Source organism: Ambystoma mexicanum, chromosome 3p (genome assembly GCF_040938575.1).
Source record: "Ambystoma mexicanum isolate Mex_15411 chromosome 3p, UKY_AmexF1_1, whole genome shotgun sequence".
In the NCBI taxonomy this organism is placed as follows: Eukaryota; Metazoa; Chordata; class Amphibia; order Caudata; family Ambystomatidae; genus Ambystoma; species Ambystoma mexicanum.
In genome coordinates, this window is record NC_090925.1 from 1,002,006,852 (window position 1) to 1,002,028,835 (window position 21,984).

Consider the following 21,984-nt stretch of genomic DNA (forward strand, 5'->3'; position numbering starts at 1 on the left):
CGTCCTGCTCTGAGGAAGCGCGAGCTGATTCTATTTGGCCCTTCACGGTAGCAGGGGGAGAGGTCTCTCGTGGCCCTGTATCGGGACACTGAGGACATTAAGGTCCTGGGGATCTTGCCATTGGTGTTGCTTTGTCACGAGGTAAAATGCACCTGTTTGTCTTGGATTCTTTCAACGGGCGATGCTTCTCTACACCTGACGTTGTGACAGTAAGAGATGGTACTGGTGGCATTGGGAGGGGGCAGATATAGACGCCTCTGGTTGCCCCAGATTCTGGCAGTGTGAGACCTAGCTGCTGCTTCTGAGTGTGTCACTGAGTACATTGTGAAAGTGAGAGATATCTTGCAGTGTTATGTATTGTGGCATAGAGATGGCTGAGTTAATCTAGGATTGTGACCGTGTTAGTGGTGGTGTTTGTGTGGGCTCTAAATTCTGACAGAGAGCGGGCATGCTTTTATGATCCACAGAGTCTGCCAGGGCGAGGCTTCTCTGGTGATCCCGCATGTTAGTATATATGTGCGGGTGGGGCTCTGGGTGGTGACAGCGCCAAATGCGTCCGGTGGTCCTGTTTGTGCAACAGATCGAGTTGTGGCAGTTCTACATAGCTTGTATGTGTGGCAGGGTGGCAAGCACAGCAAGATATGTCTCGGGTGGTCCTGAACTCTGAAGGGGAAGATGGCTGTCTGAATCCTGGACTGCTGGAATGAGATGTCTCTGGCAATGAGCGATGTCTCCGATGGTCCAGGGTTGTGACCGGTGTGAGAGCTGTGGTGGCGGGCGTTCCTAGATTCTTGCAGCCAGATAATCTGTTCGGCTCGAATAGCGCCAGGAGAGATGTTTATCTGGTGATCCTGTATAATAGGAGAGTGCGCAGAAGCATCGGTTGGGCCTTGGTGTTGACACTGGAACTGCCTCACGAGGTTTCTCCGCTGATGCTGTTTTGTGGCAGTGGAAGCAGCGTTTCTGGCGGTGTCGGTCGTGTCCAGAGAGATCTCCTGCTCTGCGGCCCTGGATTACGGCAGTCAAAGGCCGCAGTGGCTCTGTACACAGAGAGCTCCAATTTCAAAGCGACCGCGGCCCTTCTGTGTGCGCGGCTCCTGCGGTGACGGCTCAGGCAGACAGCGGGGGAGGGGCAGGAATGACAGGAATTCGCAGGCAGCAGATAGCCCCGCTTCCTGCTCCTTTCACACAACCGAGCTGCGCCAGGAGAGCTCCCGGGGCATGGGGAGGAGGGTCCAACTGGATGAAATGCCCCGGGGCCTCGGCCAAAGGGGGCACTGGCTATCTTTTAATCTGGTTCCCATTCACAGCTGTAGCAGAGATTACCTCGCAAAGTATCTCTCTTTCCTGGACAAATAGCACAGTTAGTTTTGCGGCAGGTTCAGTCGGGAGCAATTTCTTTTTTATTGTATGCATGGTAAACTACTGACTCAACTTTAAAATCCTCCTAACGGCTATAGAACATATGATATCTCCAGCACACAGGTTCTTTTGTCGTCTCCTCTAAGTAAAACATGGGAGGAACAATAACAATTGCGCAAAGAGAATAAAGGAGACTGAGGGCGGGAGAGACAGGCTAAATACAATGTAGAAAGGTAGCAGAAGTAAAGGGCACGAGGAATAGGGAGACGAGAGAAACAAATAAAACGTACAAGGTCCAGGAGATCAAATGATAACGGATTATGGGCCTCATTACAAGTGCGGAGGTGTGGGTAAAACGTGGCGGTATTACCGTATACCGCCACATTACCGTACCGCCCAACTATACATGTGGCAGAAAGTTGTCGGATTCACCTCCAGCTGGAGTTAAATCCACCAACTTTCTGCCCAATTTTGGCAGAATTACTGCATTGAGTCAAATGGACTAAAATAAATGGGGACCAATATCGCCTATCACCACTTGTAATCCGGCGGTAGTACCGCCGGACTAACTGGCGGTAATGGAAATACAATTTGGTGGTATCTTGGTGTATGTGATGCCACCAAACTCGGATTGGGTAATACCGTCGGACCAAGTGGCGGTAACGGTAATACAATTTGGAGATATCTGGGTGGATTTACTGCCCAGATACCACCAAACTCGTTCATCAGCTGGAGAGATTGCAGGATAGGATAAGCGGTCGAGCTCAATGGGAACTGGAGGGATATAAGTAGGAGGGGAGGAGGCACAAGTGTAGCAAGGCAGCATGGTGAGGGCACATTTGTTTATGAATTTGCTTCCAGGCGAGGAATTGGGCTCAAACAGGATGAGCATGGCAAAATGTGTCTTGCTGGAGCGCCATTAAAGCCCGCATCACTTTAAACTCTTACCTCTATTCCCCACAAGAAGAGAGTTCCCAAATTACATTTTGTCCATTTCAGCAGGGTGCTTCCAAGGGCACAAGTGGTCGAGAGTATACGCGGGTGGATGGTGTCCTTCAAATACTTTCGTGTACTTTTGAAGCAGACAGAAAGAACAAGACAGTTTAGTCTCTCTAAATTAATTTTAACAATTTACTCTGTCCGCAACAGTGCCTCAGGTTTTGAACCGCGCAGAGTAGGTTAGTTTGGACAGTGGACTGATTCTGAGTTGGACTTTCACTGACGACGGACAAGCACCGTAGCTAGTTTTGTTAGTTAGGGACGCCACATAGTATAGGGAAAGTTAGGCATCACCCTTTTGGTTTAATAAAACTATCAGTGAAATGGCTAACCAGAGTCTGTGTCCTCCTTCTGACCCGCCACAACGTGCACAGGGTGGTACTCTCTGCGGTTTACTCTGCACCTCTTCCCCTGCCCCCTGACTGAGTAGGCTCACACACCAATGCCAATGTGCATCTCACACCATATCTGGGCTCCTCCATCTATTTTCTTGACTGGCTGACCCTCCTCAACCTTCCTTCTCACTAGGAAGCGTCTTGCAGATAGCTGCCAAGCGGTTCTGTGCCATGCATGACACCTCAAGCCAGTCCTGGTTTTTCCCATTGCATGCTCGAATTTGTAGGCCCCTCCTTACAATGGGAAGAAACGAAACTAAAAGCCCCACACAGGGCAACTTGGGAGCTATGCCTGAAGCAGGGGCACCAGCTAGGCATCTCTGCTGGCATGGAAGCCAGATCAACCGCTTCCCCCAGCATCTCCACTCAATATTGATAGATATTATGTTTTACGGAAGTTCAAGCTACCAAAAATTTAGGAACTTGGAATATAAAAGCCTTCTTATCGCAAGAACAGATTTAAGTCAGTCAATTACAAATCTCATCAAAAGCAAGCGACGATAACCTTGCATGCTACTACCCCAGAAAAATACGATTGTGCGAGGAAAATACCTTACGGATTAAGGATCTTATTACCGCTCACATAGTACAGAAATATTCTGGATTTTACTGCAAAGTTCGAGATTACACTGCGAAGTTCGTTGAACTTTTTATTATTAATTATCCAAGAGCTGAAAAGCTGTTTCAGAAAACATAGTGAGTGAAATAAAAATAACTCCTGAGTAACAGGAAAAATGCCATCAGAACGCTGGCAAAAGGTCCTAACAGACACAAATAAAATGTTAGAAGATTAGTGAGCTGAACTTCTAGCTACTAAATTGAGAACATTTTAAAGAGATACATAAGATTATCAGTTTAAGACTGTATGGCTAGGGGAGCAATCTGCACAGCTAAAGAATGCCGTCTTCAGAACCATATAAATTAACAACCAATCATCAAATAATGAAGAGACAACACCATCGACATCCAGAGATAGTGAGAGAAAGACCTGAACCAGAGGAAGAACGTTCATCAACATTGTATATAGACAGTCATCAACCAAGAGGTGTGCGTAGCTTGTCGCGATGCCATGTAGAGGGACTTATCCGACAGATCCTGCACATGATCCGTTATACCCATGCCTAGAAGTTGTTTTTAGCTGCAGATGTGTTGGAAGGTTTGGGGCACTACCCGTCTGACTCCTGAACAGATTGGTGGGCCCGTTTGACAGATATTTGCCGAAGTCTGCAGTCGGAGCTGTTACTAAGATGGTGACTGCAATCGGCCAGCAGACAGCCCGAAAGTGAACGAGCGGCGAGAGGAACGAGGGAGACTGCATGCGGGTGTGCTGATATGCTGATTTGATTACACCCTGCTGATGCCTCTACTTGGTGACTGATTGGGTCTAGGGGAGTTGCCGGTGAGGTGATCCTCACACCCGATGCTACTGGTCATGCACCGAGATGTTCGCGCAACGCGAGGAAGACCAGTGACAGTTGGCGGGATTGCCTGATCTGCAGACGCACTAATCGCGGATCAGAGATCCTGTGAAAGACCGCTGCCTGTGGCAAAGTGAGCATACACAACAGATTCAGCAGTGGCGAGACGCACACAAAAATAGATGGATGCCCCATAAGGTCACCGGATACACGCGCAGGAGAATACAGTGAGCATACGCAGGGAGGCGCTGTTGGAGACATGGACTGGCTGGAGCTCTGTTGGCGTGAGGGCGAGAGCTTGCCATTGACCACTTTGATATACAGCAGCAGTGCATGGAGTAAGCCGATCACCCGTTGTCAGGAGCTAGAGAAGCACTGAGGGGGTTGTAGGCCGCAAGGCCTTCAGCAACCGGCAGGAACAGCAACATTGAGATAACCCAGATAGACTATCTGGGTGCTGTGGACTCTCTTGCCGCCCTTTCCTTATGCTAAATGAAAGACCCTGTGCTAACTACAGGGTGAAATAGCTGCATACAGCAGATCAGAAGCTACATCTGTCCGATGGAGACTGGAAACCAAGGTGTGCTGACAGATTCTATTGATTGGAGAGTGCTAACCCCGGCTAGGTTTAACATTGCCAATGACCTGCAACACCAGACTGATACACAAAATGCCAGAGTCCAAGACAAAGGCTAGCCAGAAAAAGACCATTATGGATTCATTTACACCCAGTGGGGCCCAGAAAGTTCCCCCCGTGGGGCCTCATGGCAGACTGCAGGCGGATGGTGGCCTTCGCCAACTGGATCAAGAAGATGAGGTGCTGGCAGTGATTGAGGTACTACGCACCTCCATTGAGTACAACATAGATGAAATAAAGATCGATGTAATCCTCCTATGACAGGATGTGTGATCGCTATCTACTCGGTTGGTGGACAATGAGGAACAGCTCTCAACCACAAAGGCCACCACAGAGATGCTGAAGAAGTGGTGCCCATGAACAAGGCCCTAGAGCAACATGCTGAAGCTGCATAGGGCAGGTCCTGCTACAATAATGTCCGAATAATGGGGCTCAGAGAGGGTGAAGAGGGGACTGACCCTACGTCTTATATCGAGAACTTGCTTCTGCAGGAAATTGGATCTCGGAAGCTATGTGACGGCTTCTCTGTCGAAATGGCACATACATCGTTGGCTCTCTGCCTGCCTTCAGGTGCACCCCCGCTATTATTGTGAAGATACTTAACTTCCGGGACCGGGAGACGATACTAAGTTCACTAGAGCTGGAGGTACAATCAAACCTGGATCGTCACTGTTGGCTATTTACCCGGACTATGCACAGCTTGTACAAAAGAAGAGAAATACGTTTGTCCCAACCAAGGAGAGTATTGTTTCTCTCATTCTAGGCAGTAAAGGTTCCCAAATGCCTGTTGTAAGCCCTTTTTCTAAGATTTTCCCCTCAAGCTCTAGTCTCCTGATTTCTATATGTTTTGGCCGCTGCAGCCCTCTGGATCCAGAAATGGGAGTATTAACCAGACCTTTTCTGCCATCATCTCCAGTAAGAGAGGAAACCCCGGTATCTGAGACTGGAAAGGAACCATTTAAATGACCAAATCCCCAGAGTCTCATTTTTGTACATGACCCTTGGAACTAATGGGATCAGGGAAAGGCATAAAAAGGCCTTTAACATTACACCCACCCCAAGCTCTCTCGCACCAGAATCCAGAGCAGAATGCTGGGCGTAGCAAATTCTTAGGTGAGGTGAAAAGATCCAGCCTGGGAGTGCCATATCTATCTCAGATCTCCTTCAACACCACGAGATTCAATGTCCATTCCTTCAAAGGAAGAAAATGTATGTTCAACCTGTTTGCAGCCATGTTCTCCACTCCTTTATGTGCCCTGCTTTAAGAGAACCCAGATTCTTATCTGCCCAGCATCCTGCTTGAAATTGAAATGTTGCTAAGGGTTGAGATCCTGTTCTGTGCAGCCTATTTATACATCCCACTGTGGTCATGTTGTCTGTTTTCACAATCCTCAACCTCTGCTCTATTCTCTCTGTGAAGTGGCTAAGCGCTCTGTATGCTGCAGCCACTTCCTTCTAGTTGCAGGATCTGGAAAGCACCTCCCTCTTCCATTTCTCCTAATGTAAGCATATTTCCAGCATCACTTCAAAGCTGATCCCGCTGCCATCCGTATGATTGGAGAAGGTTGGTGCATGAGAGACCTTTGCTTAGGTTTTCCTCCCATAACCACCATGGAATTTCCTTCCTCTGCCCTATGTCTATTGGAATCAATGCCTCAAAGTCCTGCAAACATTTCTTTCAAGGTTGGTGTAGATGGGCAAGCAAAAGGGACATGTGTAACCGTACCCACGGTACCATGTGAACACAGGCTGCCTTATTATATCTGCAACAATTGCCTGGCTGAGAAGTAATTGTTTTGGACTATTTCCCCCAGAAGTGCTCTCAGACTCTGCATTCTGTCCAGGGGAAGAAGCAGCACTCTGTCCGTGTTGGTTCTAAACTATGCACCTATGCATTGATGCTCCTTAGTCAGCTTGAGGTAGGATTTTTTAACAGGATCTCAGATGTAGCCCGAACCAGCCAATCGTGCTAGTAGGCAAGTAGCTGTACCCCTCCAGGTGCAGAGTCACCACTACTGTAGCAAGGACATTTGTGAATATTCTGGGCTCTATCTTCTAACAGAAAGGAAGAGCCCTAAAGAGTGGTCAGAACCTATGGAAAATCTCAGGAATTGTGTATGTGTCTTTCTTATGGGAATGTGAAAGTTTGACTGTGAAAGCATCTTGTAAATCCAGTGACAATAGACTGTCTCATGCTGACAAGAAGTCCAGCCCCATCTTGTATTTCCCTGGTGATTTGGGAACAGAAATAAAATGGAGTAGAATCCCTTTCCTTTTTTTGTAACTTTGTTACTTTCCCAATCACCACCTTGTCCACCAACTCCTTTATCCCCATGCGGTTGGCGTCTGTCTTGGCCTTGTCTTTGGGAATTGGAGTATGATCCCTGTAGGTATTTGGAAATGAGAAGACCAGACTTCAACACTTTAGACCTACTGACTTTTATTTGCAGAAACAACAAGCTTCTTTAATTCTGGGGAAAATGGGGGACAACATGCCGTTTGCTTTTCTTTCTCAAAAAGGTGAAGATACTGTTCACAAATCATTCTGTTGAGGCTAACAGTGTTCGGGAGTCTTCTCCAGGAGATGATACTCTATTGCCTTTTATTCTATGGAAACTGCTTTCCTATGGATCATTCATCAATTCCTTAAAGTCTTGTATTGTCTCTCAAGCCTCCCTATTCATGTCTCTATAGTTCTCCAGAGATGAGGTCTCCAACTCACACCCTCACTGGTGTTGGTTGTACTCCAGCCTCCTTGGCCCAGCCCCTCCCCTTGTTGGGAAGGCTTCCTGGACAACTGTTAGCACGGTCCTCTGCCTCTCTGTTCATTCAGTCTTCCTCTCATTCACTCGACGCTCACCTTTGTTTCCGGATGACAGAGGCCTCCAGCTGGGTCTCAAGTGCCGTTAGGGCCGTCAGCAGCAACTCTCTCACGGCTAACTTCTTCTTTGGGGATAAATGTCTTAGTAAGTCTCTATAAACGGGTTTTAACAGGATAGGGCACAACGGGTGAAACTTGGACTACTGTTTCCTTATGGTTGGACGTCAATAGGCCCACTCATAAGCCACATCCTCCTCAGGCCCCGGGCCCTCCTCCAACTCTTCTCTCTAATTCAAAAGAAAAAACACCAGAGACCTGTATCAATATGACATTCATGGAATCTTTCTTGTTCTAGAGGATTACCATTGGTCAAATTATCTGTCTCTCCCAGGCTGTAGCCTCCCTCCATTATGATCTCATCCCCCAAGGTCTCCCAGGTTGTAGCCTCCCTCCATTAAGACCTCATCCCCCAAGGTCTGATTGGCTTCTTGCTAGAGGTCTTGTCCTGGCTCTGATCTTCCTTCCTTTCCACCACCTTGTCACAAATCCTCCCCCTTAATCCCTTACGATCGGGAAGGGCATGCAATCTGGATAAGTAATCAGCTTGAGCCATTTTCCTGCCCGGCTGATGGATGGTGTGGAAAGAGTATGGTTGTAGCGAGAGAAACCATCTTAAGACACAGGGATTTGTATCCTTATTCCTGGACAGCCAGACCAAGGGAGCGTGGTCCGTAACCAGAGTAAATGTTCTTCCCAATAGATAGTACTTTAGAGTTTCTACGGCCCATTTCACTGCCAGGCACTCTTTTTCGATGGTTGCGTAATTCATTTCATGAGGTAAGCGCTTTCTGCTGATGAACAAGACAGGCCTTTCTTCTTCTCCCTTACTCTGGAAGAGTACAGTGCCTAATCCTGAACCAGAGGCATCTGTATGTAGGTAAAAAGGTTTCTCGAAATCCGGTCACCTTATAATGGCCTTATCCGATAGGGCACTCGTAAGGGCCACAAACGCCTCTTCGGTTTCTGTATTCCTCCATTCTCTCTTACGTGGCACATTGGCTTTCAGAAGGTTCGTCAGGGGGGCAGCGATTGTCGAGAAGTGTGGGATGAATCGCCTGTAGTATCCTACGAAGCCCAGAAAGGCTCTGACCTGTCTAGTCGTTAAAGGGAACTGTAGCTTACTGATGGCCTCTACTTTCTCTTGTTGAGGACGGATTTCTCCTCGACCGACATAGTAACCAAGGTATTTGGTATATGTGTTGGCCAAATGGGTCTTTTTGGGATTGACATGTAAACCGGCTTCCTTTAGGGTTTGGAATATCGCCTTTAAATGTTTTAAGTGATCCGGCCAACTTTGACTGTATACCACTATGTCGTCTACATATGCTCCGATGTATTCTTCATGGCCCTTTATCAAATAGTTCATTAGCCTCTGGAATGTGGCTGGGGCACCATGTAGCCCGAAGGGTAACACAGTAAACTGGAACAATCCGTCCGGGGATGCGAAAGCCGTCTTCTCGTGGTCAGCATGGAACAGTGGTATCTGCCAATACCCCTTTGTCAGGTCAATTGTCCACAGGTACTCCGCTTTGCCCAGCTTCTCTAACAGATCGTCAATTCTGGGCATAGGGTATGCATCGAATTTTCGAAACATCATTTAACCTTCTAAAATCCATACAGAAGCGAGTGCTCCCATCTGGTTTCGGGACCATTACTAATGGTGAACACCACTCACTTTGAGATGGTTCTATTACCTTCAGGCGTAGCATCTCTTCTATTTCTTTATTAACCGCTTGTAGCCTGTCTTCCGGGATCCTATATTGTCTGAGCCTCACCTTTGTAACTGGGGATGTTTGTATGTGGTGACTTGTCAATGATGTTCTACCTGGGATTGAAGAAAAAATCCCTGTGTAACGATTGGTTAGGTCACACAGTTCTTTCTTTTGACGTGGGCCAAGGTCTGGGTTGACATTCAGGGCTTCTTTTCCTATGTGGTCTTCCGCTGAGGGTAGATATTCTAGAGCTATTTGGTCATGCTCAGCATTAATATCCGAAGTTTCCTTAATGGCGTGACCCCCTAGCTTTAGTAGCTGCTTTGATGGGATCTCTTCGCTCTTGAATGCCCCTATTGTGGCCACCGGCTCCTTCCATTCCTTTAAAAGATTAATGTGGTATTTTTGAAAGGGAATTATATTCCCAGGTTGATGGACTCGGTAAGTAACAGGGCCCAAAACTTCTTTTATGTGGTATGGACCCTTCCAAGATGCTAGCATCTTATTTTCTGTAGTAGGGAGTAGCACAAGGACTTGGTCCCCCACCGGGAAGGTACGTAACTTCATTCTTTGGTTGTTATAACGCTCTTGTTTGATATGAGCCTGTTGTAGATGTGACTGTGCCACCTCCTGCAATTTCTCCACTCTGGACTTCAGCTGAGCCGCATATTCAGTCAACAACACTTCTGTACTTGGCTGCTCCTTCCAACTCTCCTTTAGGATATCCAGGACAGTCCTTACTGGTCTGCCGAATAGCAACTCGAAAGGAGTGAAGCCCGTAGATGATTGGGGGTATTTCTCAGCGTCATCAAGATTCATGGTATTAGTCGGTCCCAATTCCTCTCTCCTGGCAGGATGGTTTTCCGCAGCATTTGCTTTATCGTCTGGTTGTATCTTTCGACGAGTCCATCCGTCTCGGGATGATATACTGCTTTCCTGATTTGCTTGATACATAGGGTGTTGCATACTTGCTTTAATATACTGGACGTAAAGTTAGTGCCTCGATCCGTGATTATTTCTTTGGGGATCCCCACTCTGGCCATGAAAGTAACCAAGACGTCGCATATTTGTTGAGTATTCGCAGAATGCAAGGGAAAGGCCTCTGGGTACCTGGTGGCATAATCTACTATTACTAATAAGTATTTGTGGCCCCGACTTGAAGGGTCCAGAGGTCCGACTATGTCCATCCCTATACGTTGAAAGGGTTCCAATATCAACGGCATGGTTTGGAGGGGTGCCTTTAAAATTTTGGTATTGTTCTTCTTTTGGCACTCAGGACAACGCTGGCAAAAGCGTACCACCTGGCCATAAATCCCTGGCCAGTAGAATCTCGCCAAGATCTTCTGAGTGGTCTTCTCTGCCCTGAGGTGTCCCTCTCCTACTTGAAGATGAGCCACTTCTAATACAGTCTGATAGTATTTGCTAGGGACCAGAAGTTGTCGTTTGGTTGCTTTTTCTGTAGATTCTGTAAGGCGATAATATAAGCCGTTCTCTTTCACAAAGCATGGCATTCTTCCATCCGTTTGTCGACCACTGAGGCTCTTGCGTGTTTCAGGATTGGGTCTAGCTCTTGTGCCATGCAAAAGCTGTCCCGCTGTTCATCAATCCTCCAATCTATCACCACCGGACACATATTTTTCTCTATCCAGCCCCTTTTTTCTAGCCTCTTGGTAGACTTACTCTTCTTCAACATAGTCTTTCCGGCGTTTAGGTCTTGGTCATAAAAGGGGGCTTCTTTCAGCCAGTGGTTTTCCAATTTGTGGATAAGGCGGGGAAGATCTGGGACACCAGAGCCAATCAAAAGCGATTCAGGCAACGTTGGCATCACAGCGGCTTTTACAGCCATTTGCTCACCTGCTAACTTTATCTTGATTTTCTTAAGTGGGTATATTTTAACATCCCCTTGAACACATAGAATGGGTATATTTTCATTTGAACTTCTCACCTCTCTTACCAGTTCCGGTTGGACTGCTGTCTGTAGACTTCCAGAGTCCAACAAGGCTCTGGTTGGCTGACCTTCCACTTCAGCCTCACAAACAAACGGATAGGTGATCTTGTGACTTGGGGTTGAACTGCATGGATCTACCTTCTTTCCCCCAGCTCTTTCAAAACTTCCGATGTCCATTGGCTCTGACTTGATTTTCTTTGGACATAACCTCGCCAAGAGCCCCCATTCTCCACATTCAAAACACTGGGGGCCCCGCAGTGGGGCGCTTGGTTTTTGGGAAGGGAAGGTTGATCCAGGAGTTTCATGGTTAGGTCGGGGTCTTGACGGGTCCCAGTCTGTTCTGCGGAAAATCGAATTTGGCCAGCATGGTTTGTTGGCCTGTCTAGAGTTTATCTTATTAGGGACTCCGACAGCCCTAACTTGAGGAGGATAGGAGGCCAATCTCCCCTGTCCCACTTTCTGGTAGGCGGAAGCTATGTCTACTGCTTCGAGTAGGGTGGGTTTATGGTGTTGTCGCACCCATCTCTGCATTGGAGGAGGAAGGGCCTCCACGAATTGCTCAAGGACCACCTTCTCTGCCATCTCATGCACAGTAGCAGAAGTGGTTTGCAGCCACTTGTCCCCAAGTTCCTTGATTCTGTAAAACAACTGTCGAGGGGTTTCCTCGGGCAACAGCTTGGTATCTCTGAACTTGATCCTGTAGGCTTCTTCATCGAGGCCCATTCTCTCTAGGATGGCCCGTTTCATTTCAGGATATGTAGTGTCTCGTATGGGGTTAGAGGCCTGGTATGTGCTCTGCATTTCACCCATCATAAGGGGAGCAATATAGTGCGTCCACCTCTCGATTGGCCATTGAGCGTTTCGGGCTACCCTTTCAAAGTTAACAAAAAAATGGCCAGGATCTTCCCCTGGGGAGTATTTATGCAACACTGACGCAGGAACTTGTGGCTGGGCTCTAACTGCGGTAGCTTCTAGCAGCAGAGCCTGTTGCATTTGAATAGCTTGCTGGAAAGCTTGCCGGTCAGCCTGGGCTTGCTGGCTCTGTATCTGAAGGGCTTGTTGGAGCAGTTGTTGTCCCTCCGTTAGTGACTTTATCAACTCTTCCATCGTGTTTCTTGATCCCACCGCTGCCACCAAATGTAGGTATTTGGAAATGAGAAGACCAGCCTTCAACACTTTAGACCTACTGACTTTTATTTGCAGAAACAACAAGCTTCTTTAATTCTGGGGAAAATGGGGGACAACGTGCCGTTTGCTTTTCTTTCTCAAAAGGTGAAGATACTGTTCACGAATCATTCTGTTGAGGCTAACAGTGTTTGTGAGTCTTCTCCAGGAGATAAGACTCTATTGCCTTTTATTCTCTGGAAACTGCTTTCCTAGGGATCATTCATCATCAATTCCTTAAAGTCTCATATTGTCTCTCAAGCCTCCCTATTCATTTCTCTATAGTTCTCCAGAGATGAGGTCTCCAGCTCACACCCTCACTGGTGTTGGTTGTACTCCAGCCTCCTTGGCCCAGCCCCTCCCCTTGTTGGGAAGGCTTCCTGAACAACTGTTAGCACGGTCCTCTGCCTCTCTGTTCATTCAGTCTTCCTCTCATTCACTCGACGCTCACCTTTGTTTCCGGATGACAGAGGCCTCCAACTGGGTCTCAAGTGCTGTTAGGGCCGACAGCAGCAACTCTATCACGGCTAACTTCTTCTTTGGGGATAAATGTCTTAGTAAGTCTCTATAAACGGGTTATAACAGGATAGGGCACAACGGGTGCAACTTGGACTACTGTTTTCTTATGGCCGGATGTCAATAGGCCCACTCATAGGCCACCTCCTCCTCAGGCCCCGGGCCCTCCTCCAACTCTTCTCTCTAATTGAAAAGAAAAAACACCAGAGACCTGTATCAGTATGACATCCTTGGAATCGTTCTAGAGCATTACCATTGGTCCAATTGTCTGTCTCTCCCAGGTTGTAGCCTCCCTCCATTATGACCTCATCCCCCAAGGTCTCCCAGGTTGTAGCCTCCCTCCATTATGACCTCATCCCCCAAGGTCTGATTGGCTTCTTGCTAGAGGTCTTGTCCTGGCTCTGATCTTCCTTCCTTTCCACCGCTTGTCACAATCGCTTAGAGGAGAATGGGGGGAAAGGAACTCTATCCTTTAAGGTATGCAGGCTAGACGCCCTGTCTCACACTAAACAGTTTAATATATTGGGTCCATTGGACGAGAATGATTGACTTAAATCAAAATCAGAAGGTTTCTCTGCATACCTCTATTTTGACAGTTGATAGTTATTATCTCAGAATCTGCGGCTGAAACATCGGATTTACAGCCCAATCTGTGAATAATTCATTCAAGTGTTCTTTCAACAGTCTTAATATTATTGTGCTTCAAAAGACTTAGCTTGTCTCACCTTTAGACCTGGATGGGGTTTCGTGTATTTTTTCCAAAGTCTTGCCCTAAACAAAGGGGAGAAAAAAGTATGGCCTGCAAATCTGGGTACCCCTGGAACTCAATGTCACATCCATGGCAGTTCCCATTCTGACATACACTATTATTGCAGTGGAATTGGTTCTAGACAAGAGGGATAACTTAGTTTGGCTTGATTTGTACTTTGCAAACTTGAACTCGACAGGTAGAAAATCCCTGCAGAATGTATTGGTGCTCTGAAACACTCTCTGGAGAGTCCCACAACAAAATGCTCAAGGTTATCATTGGAGGAGACTTTCATTTTAAACCAGGCTGCTCATGTGATTTAGATTGCTTTGAACCAGATTAAGATGCTGCTTGTGGGATCTCATCTTCTGTTCTGGGTAACTTTAGACATGGTTGTCGTGGTAACTGGTTTCTGACATAATGGTAGGAGTTGTGCCTACAGTCTCTTAATGGGAGAGCCGCTTCTGATAGCCTAAGAAAATATACATATAAAGATGGCAATCGTAGAAGTTGCTCAATTGACTATTTCATGGCAGGCATTGAGGAGTGCTGCAAGGTACAAGATGTGGAGGTAACTGCAGGCAAAGAAATTGATCATGACCTCCTTGTGTTAACATAACTCTTGGAAACCAACAACAAATCTTATAGTGTCACACCGTATGTGGGGAGAGTTAGTACACATAACCGTGAAGCATTGAAATGGGATTAACTGCAAAATGCCCTCTACTAATGCAAAAATTAAATGTATTGTGGAGGCTCTGCTCCGCTCAGCTGACTCACCAGATGCTATTCTTGGCTTTGACAAAAAATCTCAGCTGCCACCGCTCTTGTTGTGGTCAGAGTAAACTCTCATGGTTTGATAGGGATTGTAGGGACGCTAAAAAAGAAGCTTTTGATGTAGAAGCATCCTAGAATCTGCACCGATATTGCCTTGAGTAGAAAAGTATTCAAAAGAGCCAAGCGCCTAGGGAGACCATGCTTGGCGGATAAGTCTTGGGAAACCCTGAGCCGGGCACTTAGCATGAGGGACTACTCCGAATTCTGGAACATGGTGGCAAAAGGTTCATCGAAGCCCAATGCAGTGAGGGGTTTGAACTGCAATATTCAGGAGTAAGGTTGAATTACCCATTTCTCTGCCCTGAATGGTGGGGACATGGCTGAGCAGATTTTGCAGTAATGGTCCCACCCTTCCTGACCTGCCTTTAACAGATGATATGTATGCCCATATCTGATATTTCGCCAGAGCGAGATTGGAACTGCCCTGAAGACTACTGTTTGCCACCATCGTACAAGACCCAAATCAATGTCCATTAGATGTACAAAGGCATGATCCTTCTTTTTGGGCTCCTATTTTATTTACTGTCTGTTTAATTCCGACAGCAGAGTTCTTGTTACCTTTGCTAGCTGGAAAGATTCAATTATTGTCCCATTTCCCTGTTGCACGCAGTTGCCAAACTGTTTGGGAAACAATTGCATTCCAGAATGTTGTCATGGTCTAAATCATTTTATCCATTATCTCCCATCCCATTTGGGTTTTTGTGAGGTTCTACGTAACACAGAATAGGCCAGAAATCTGTTCCTGATGGTCAGCAAATGTATTGGTGCTACAGGACTGCAGTTTCTCCGGCCTTTATGGATTTCTCCAGTTCCATTGCCTGCGTAAACAGGGGACATCTATGGGCTAAATTACAAGAGAAGGGTTTGCCACAGCTCCTATTCAGCTTGGTTACAGTGTTGCACATGAACCTAAGGTTATCTGTAAGACTTGGTAACGCAGGTGAACCATCTTCGCCCTTTGAATCTAGGAAGGAGGTGTGGCAGGGTTATGTCCTGTACCCCTCTTATTTAACTTAAATATTAATGACCCGGAGAACGAGGTGAGCTGTGCACAAGACGTTTCCACCCTCTCTGAACACTGTTACTCTTTCTTAGTATATGCAGTGCTCCTTGCTCGTACCCCGAAAGTGCTGCAATCTTTATATAATATTTTATTTTTACCATGTTTTTTTACTCTTTATCGGTGCAAGAGATCTGTCGACTAATATTTCAAAATCTAATGTGATGGCACTGGGGTCAAAAAAGATTCCGAATTTTAGATTCATCTGAACAAAATGGGAAAATAGATAGGGTCTCCAGTTGCTGCTATTTAGGAATTTCTTTTTCAAGCACCCTTAGATTGGTCAGATATATATGCAAAACCAAGCGGTACAGATGAGACAATCCAATGGCTCACTGTATTGCACGGAACACTGGAAGTATGCCAGTTAAGGCAATATTGGTGGCCTGTAGAGTGTAATTGGGAGAGACAGCTAGCTGTGGGATGGGGTTTTGGAGGTATACCAATGTACAACCTTTCCGGAGCATACTGAGGGAACTTCAGTGCACTTTGTGCTATATTTTGCATGCTGAGCTAGGTGTCTGCCACTTGTGGATTCCATCAGAAGCAAACCGGTAAAGCTGTGGTGTTCTATATGAACTAAACCGTCAGCCATTTTAACTTGAGGGCTACTTACTTGTTTGCTTCACAGTGATGTTCAAATGAGGTTCAAATTAGAATAATCATTTTATGTAAAGACTGAGCTGACTAATATTGGCCTGGGCTCTTGGTTCTTTGACCCCTCCTTCATGGGGCAAAATTGAAAGTCCTGTAAAGTGAACGTTATTTTGATTATAAAAATTCGGTGAGAGAAGATCACGTTTTGGGGATGTCTATGGTCCGCACCCATTTACCCATGGAATTCTTTTCCTCTTGCAGACTCCTGCCTGACTTGGCTAGGAACCTGTATTCCCGCTCATTCATTACAGAACGTTTGTTTAGCTTGCACCCATAAAAGGCTTTCAGTAGAAAGTGGAGACATCTTCCACTTCTGTTACTATCTGTGGTTAGTAAAAAATGCTCCCCCGGGCAAGCCGATATAGAGGATATTATGCACTTGATACTGTTCCCCAAGATTCTTCCCAGCAGGACTCTTCTGCCACCACTCTCCACACAACGCCCTCTAAGAAGTGTGGCTCTGCCCTGGTGTTCTTAACTATGTGTTGTACACCCTTAGGGTGCTGAGCTGTTGGACAATAGCTAGTACGTGCTTTTAAAATAAGGGCAAAGACTTGTGTTGGAATAACTGATGCACCTGCTGCTGAAATTTATATTACTGATCTTAATATTTTAATTGTGATGTGCAGCTGGTTTTAACATTGTATTAATGTATTCTACTTTATTTCATTGGTACTGCTTTTATAGAGAAATTTATTTTTTGCCAGAAAGAAAGTTTACTTCACTTGACAATTGTATGGGGGATGTAAGAGGCATATACTGAATCCACAGAGACAAAGGTGCCCCCGCATAGACTTTCTTCATGGCCCCTTACGCTTTTTTGTTCCCCTGGTCTTCAATAGGTCTATGATTGCTTCCTCTGCCCAAGAGGACCACCCTGATAGTCTTTGCAGGAGTTAGTCTAGTAGAATGGTCTCTGGTATTGACATTTCCACCCCTCTGAGCTGATTAAATTTCAACAAAAACATGGACATGGCTATATTTTCTGGCTCCTTCCACTCGCAGTACCTTCTTCTTAATATGTGTGCTTACAGGCACGCCTCTCTTAGCCATATACTTGATATGATAAGTCATTTATAACGCGCCTGTGCACAAGTGTTTCTAGGCGCAACAAGACAAGGGAGGGACAACAGAGGGAGGACAAGACAAAGGATCTTACTAGGCCTTGTGTCATTCAGATCGTGCCAGTGCAAGAACGAGAAGTGCAAGGGGAAAGGGAGGGGGATGTGCAAGGGAGAGGGGAGGGGAAAACAGAGCAGCAATCCTCTGAGTAAGTGCAGCTAGGGCAGTGTGGCTCTGGGTAGCGTAAGCAGAACATTCTAACTAAGATTCATTTTCCTACAAACTGAAAAGGAAAACAGATATCATGGCTGGTAAAACTGTGTGGCTGGTAGAGATAGTTGTGTGTTTTGGTTACTTACTTTTTGTGAAGAAGTAACTATTAAAATGGACCTAGGTTTGACTGATTTTAGAATTCAATGGTTTGGATTGTGAGGAATGCAGGGGTCCCAAGTTATTTCCTGCGTTGTTCAGTCTGAGCAGGATATGGCAGCCAAACATAGTACTGATTCATTGTGGAGGCAATGACTTGGGTAATGTACAAGGCAAGTCCCTTGCTTTCATGATGAAATAGGACTTGCAGTAAGGGATCATTAGGACCAGAGAAGACCACTGCCACCACTGACACCACAACTCTGCTGAGGTACTTTCACTTGAGGCCCTGTTGCTCTGATGACTCACTTGAGTAAGGTCGAGGTGCTAGAAGAAAATGAAGAAGATGAGGAGGAGGAAGAAGGCTTTTAGTGCGCTTCCTTTCCTGCTTCTCGTTTCTCATCTTGCTTTCTAATGTTTTGCATGAACACTTCTTTTTTTCTGGGAGTGGATGAGGATTCATACTCGGAAGAGGCACTCATTACCTGCAGGACCATGTGCTTTATTTCCTCGTTGGCATTGGCCATGTTCCGCACCTCAACACTCTTGTGGATAGAATGTAAACAAGGGGAAATATTCCCAACGCCCTTCAGATAGCACGCTCCCTGTTTTAAGCTACTTTTCCATTCCAGTATGACCACACGCTATTGCTAATGATGTCTTACTGGGAGTCAATATGCCCACTCGCAGAGAGTGTCTGAAGCTGGAAACAAAGTTAGTCCACAGTGCTGCTCCATGATGGTTTACCTACGGGCGGGTATACGAATGAGCCCCTTCCGTGTTGCCCTAGAGTTGCACAATATATCGCTCGGGAACCAAAGGTGGGCGGTGGCTTAAACACAGGCGTTAGTAAATTGAGGGATTTCCGGTTAACTTTAGAGATTGAGGTGTGGTGGGTAGTGCGTGAGGCTTTGTGCTGCCAGATATTCATTACTATTCAGTCCCTGAGTAAATCTCGATCCTAATGGCTAATGAATGTTGATACGCTGGAGTAGTTTGTCTGAATTGCGAATTACATATGATCTTGAGCAGGGCTAGAGTACTGAAAAAAAAAGTGGGGGGTTCTGATGCATGCATTCGTAAGTGACGTCAGAGGAGTTGAACATATTCTTAAGTGAAATATGCAAATTTTGTTCAACTTGTCTTTCTCAATTGAAGAAAGTGCACAAGACAAATAAACATTTATCAAGAGAACAGATTTTCGTATTTGCTGGCTAAGTATAAAAGGTGCGCTCCTTTTAGATCTAAGACTTTGTAGCAAAGCATGTCCTGTATAGCAGGATGTCAATATGGGACACTTCCGTGGACTTGTGGCAAAGTGTCTCACCATAAGGCCTGGGTTTGATCGCCGGTAGTGGCAAGGGAGAACAGCAAATCATTGTTTTTAATTTGTTAAACACACCGGGGTAGGCAGGCGTCCGCCCTCTCCAAAAAGTCGGTGGACAGCGACCACCTGCGGTCCCTCGACTTGGGCTCTGATCTTTACCTATAAATTTTAAATGTGTTTATGCTCGATTTTTAGGGGTTATTCTGATTAAGGTCATGCATCCCAACACATTATTAAATTCTGAGCTTATAAAATAGATCCGGGACAATGGAATTTTTGTGACATTTTCTTAATATTGTTGTTTCACAACTGTTACTAACACACCAATGGAGTACAAGAATTGTGGCCATTGTAGCCTTCATTTGTGCATTTACAAGTGCCTTTAGAGGTACTTTGGAATCAAGTACTACTTTTGATTTTTATGTTTCCTGGCCCAGGCTGGAGGTTTAGTGGTGTGCACCCGCTTCAAATGATTGAGTGACACCTATACCTTCTATAACATTTTTCCTGGGCCTGCTATTCCTTTATTTAAATCATTGAATAGAATTGCAGGCATTTGACACTTTTGTGAACAATAATAATAAAACCAGGCTTAACTTAAGAAGCGTGTGACAACATCCTCCCCCAGCCCTGTATAGAAAGGCAGGCATTGGCGTCTTTATGGGAAGGGGAAGGGTACATGGAAGGGCCTTCCTTTGAAGAAGTCTTGTAGGGCTTGTCATGGGGGTAGCTACTAACCAGGTTAGGACTGGTTCGAAGTTGCAATGCGCCAACCTGTGGACAAATTATAGTACAGGGGACCACTTTGGTGGTAACCACCACAAAATAAACAACGATGCACATTTGCATTTATGTAGGGGGCGATTTTAGAGGAATCGGCCATCTTTCATCCTCTCCCAGTGCACTCAATTAAACTAAGCAGAAATAAGAGGGACAATAATCCTATGAAGATACCCTATTTGCCCCCTTCACAGTGTTCTCTGGAGGCTAATGGTCCAATATAGATACCCTCCTTTTGCCCCACAAAGCTTCTTTTCAAACTCTCACAGTGGCCCTTATGTACTATGAGTCAAATTTAGATGCACTTAACTTTTGGTTTTACTGTCTGCTCAAGATAGAGTCCTCTTTACCAAATAACCTGCTCTCCTCTCCCTTTATCTCACCCAGTACAACATCAGCCGCCACAATGTCCAGCAAGAAGACCAAAGCGAAGACCACGAAGAAGCGCCCCCAGCGTGCCACCTCCAATGTCTTCGCCATGTTCGACCAGTCCCAGATCCAGGAGTTCAAGGAAGCCTTCAATATGATTGACCAAAACCGGGATGGCTTCGTAGACAAGGAGGACTTGCACGACATGTTGGCATCCCTTGGTATGTAGTAAAGATGGGCACACGCAGAGGGTGAGCATGCATGAAGTAATCTACGAAGAATACACAGAAGCCAACACTACACACAGAAAGTCATGCAACAACCACACACAGAGTTACTTAACAACTTCCCATTGAGATCCAAACGCATTGAACAATAAAGCAAGCACACACCAGCCAACATGCATAGAACTACCAACCAACTCACTTACAGAGCTACCAATAAAAACCGCATAGGACTACCAAGCAACCCAAATCACAAAGCCACTAAAAGAAACAACCACATTGTTAGTCATCAACCAAGCACAGAAAGCTAACACACAAGCACACAGAGATCCACACAAAAGAGCCACTCAAGCTCGGAAAGATGTAGAGCGTTCATAACCAAATGCACATAGAACCAAGCAGTTTGAGCAACCGATCAAACACACAGCCATAAACACAAAGCTTAACCACAAATAAAGTGACCAAACAAATAGAAACACATAGCTGTGCAAAATCCACAATGAAGCATAGACCGAACTACACAGTAAACCCACAAACAGATACAAACTAAATTATATGCAAAGCTACACAGCACCTACACTCATTCCCAAACTTACATTTTGACATCTGTTCGCCAAATATAATCCATAACCAAGTGTGGAATTTCCTGCTCAAGACAGCATTGTTAAAGCTTTAAAAATATGTTCTTCCATGTTTATTTTATTATAGGTCAGATCTTTCCAAATGTTTTCCTTCTTTTCACTCCTCCAATTTTAAAACAATGCTTTCTTTACAGTGCCGTATATAAGTGCCGCTATAGAAAACACAAAGCACAAATATGAAATACACACTCAGTTGTCCCACCAAGCATCCACATAGATCCTCCAACCAAACCTACTATGCCGCCACACAGCCAAACAAATCATCCACACGCTCCTATGTACACAAGAACCACACTGATAAAGTCAGAGGTTGAAGTGAGTCGGAACTATCAGGAACCAAGCCCCACTCCTTGAATTCTTTTTTACTGTTAACAATTCCACTACTTTTTGCAATCATTTTCATCATCACTGAACTATTCTTTTTGAAGTTAAAGTATACCTCTTCATTTTACTCTCCTATAGCAGTAACAGCTAAACTGAAATCTGTTTGGTCATACATTCACGAAGCTTTGTTGCCATTTCAGCCCTAATTGCCTCTAGCTGGGGGTTAGGGTTGGGGTGGGGGAGGTCCTGCCAATACTGATAGGGAATCTGTTCTCACGTCCCTTTCCCCCTGATTTTGGAAAACTTTTCAAGTTGGTATCTCAGGTGAAATGCTTACACGTTACAGTTGCTGAAGATCCAGACCATTCATAAGGGGTGCTATTGTAATATCAGCTATCTATGCGAGGTGTAACCTTCATGCTAATGGATATGTGTGCAGTTGTGATAGAAGCCTTAGTGACTAGTCATTTGGACTATTGTAGTGCACTCCTGGGGAATGCCCCAAATAGTCGTCTTAGCAGACACCTGGTGGCTCAAATCTGATTGGTTTCTGG

The 21,984-nt window shown here is 45.7% G+C and overlaps 1 protein-coding gene across 1 annotated transcript in view; it reads left to right on the top strand.

Annotated features, from left to right (window-relative positions):
* The window catches only part of MYL9 (myosin light chain 9), a 107,935-nt gene that overhangs the window by 64,203 nt on the left and 21,748 nt on the right, over positions 1-21,984 (top strand). Inside the window, exon 2 of the mRNA XM_069652301.1 lies at positions 20,260-20,462. Coding sequence (XP_069508402.1) covers positions 20,279-20,462 — 184 coding nt within the window. The 5' untranslated portion in view covers positions 20,260-20,278. The remainder of the gene's footprint in view (positions 1-20,259; positions 20,463-21,984) is intronic.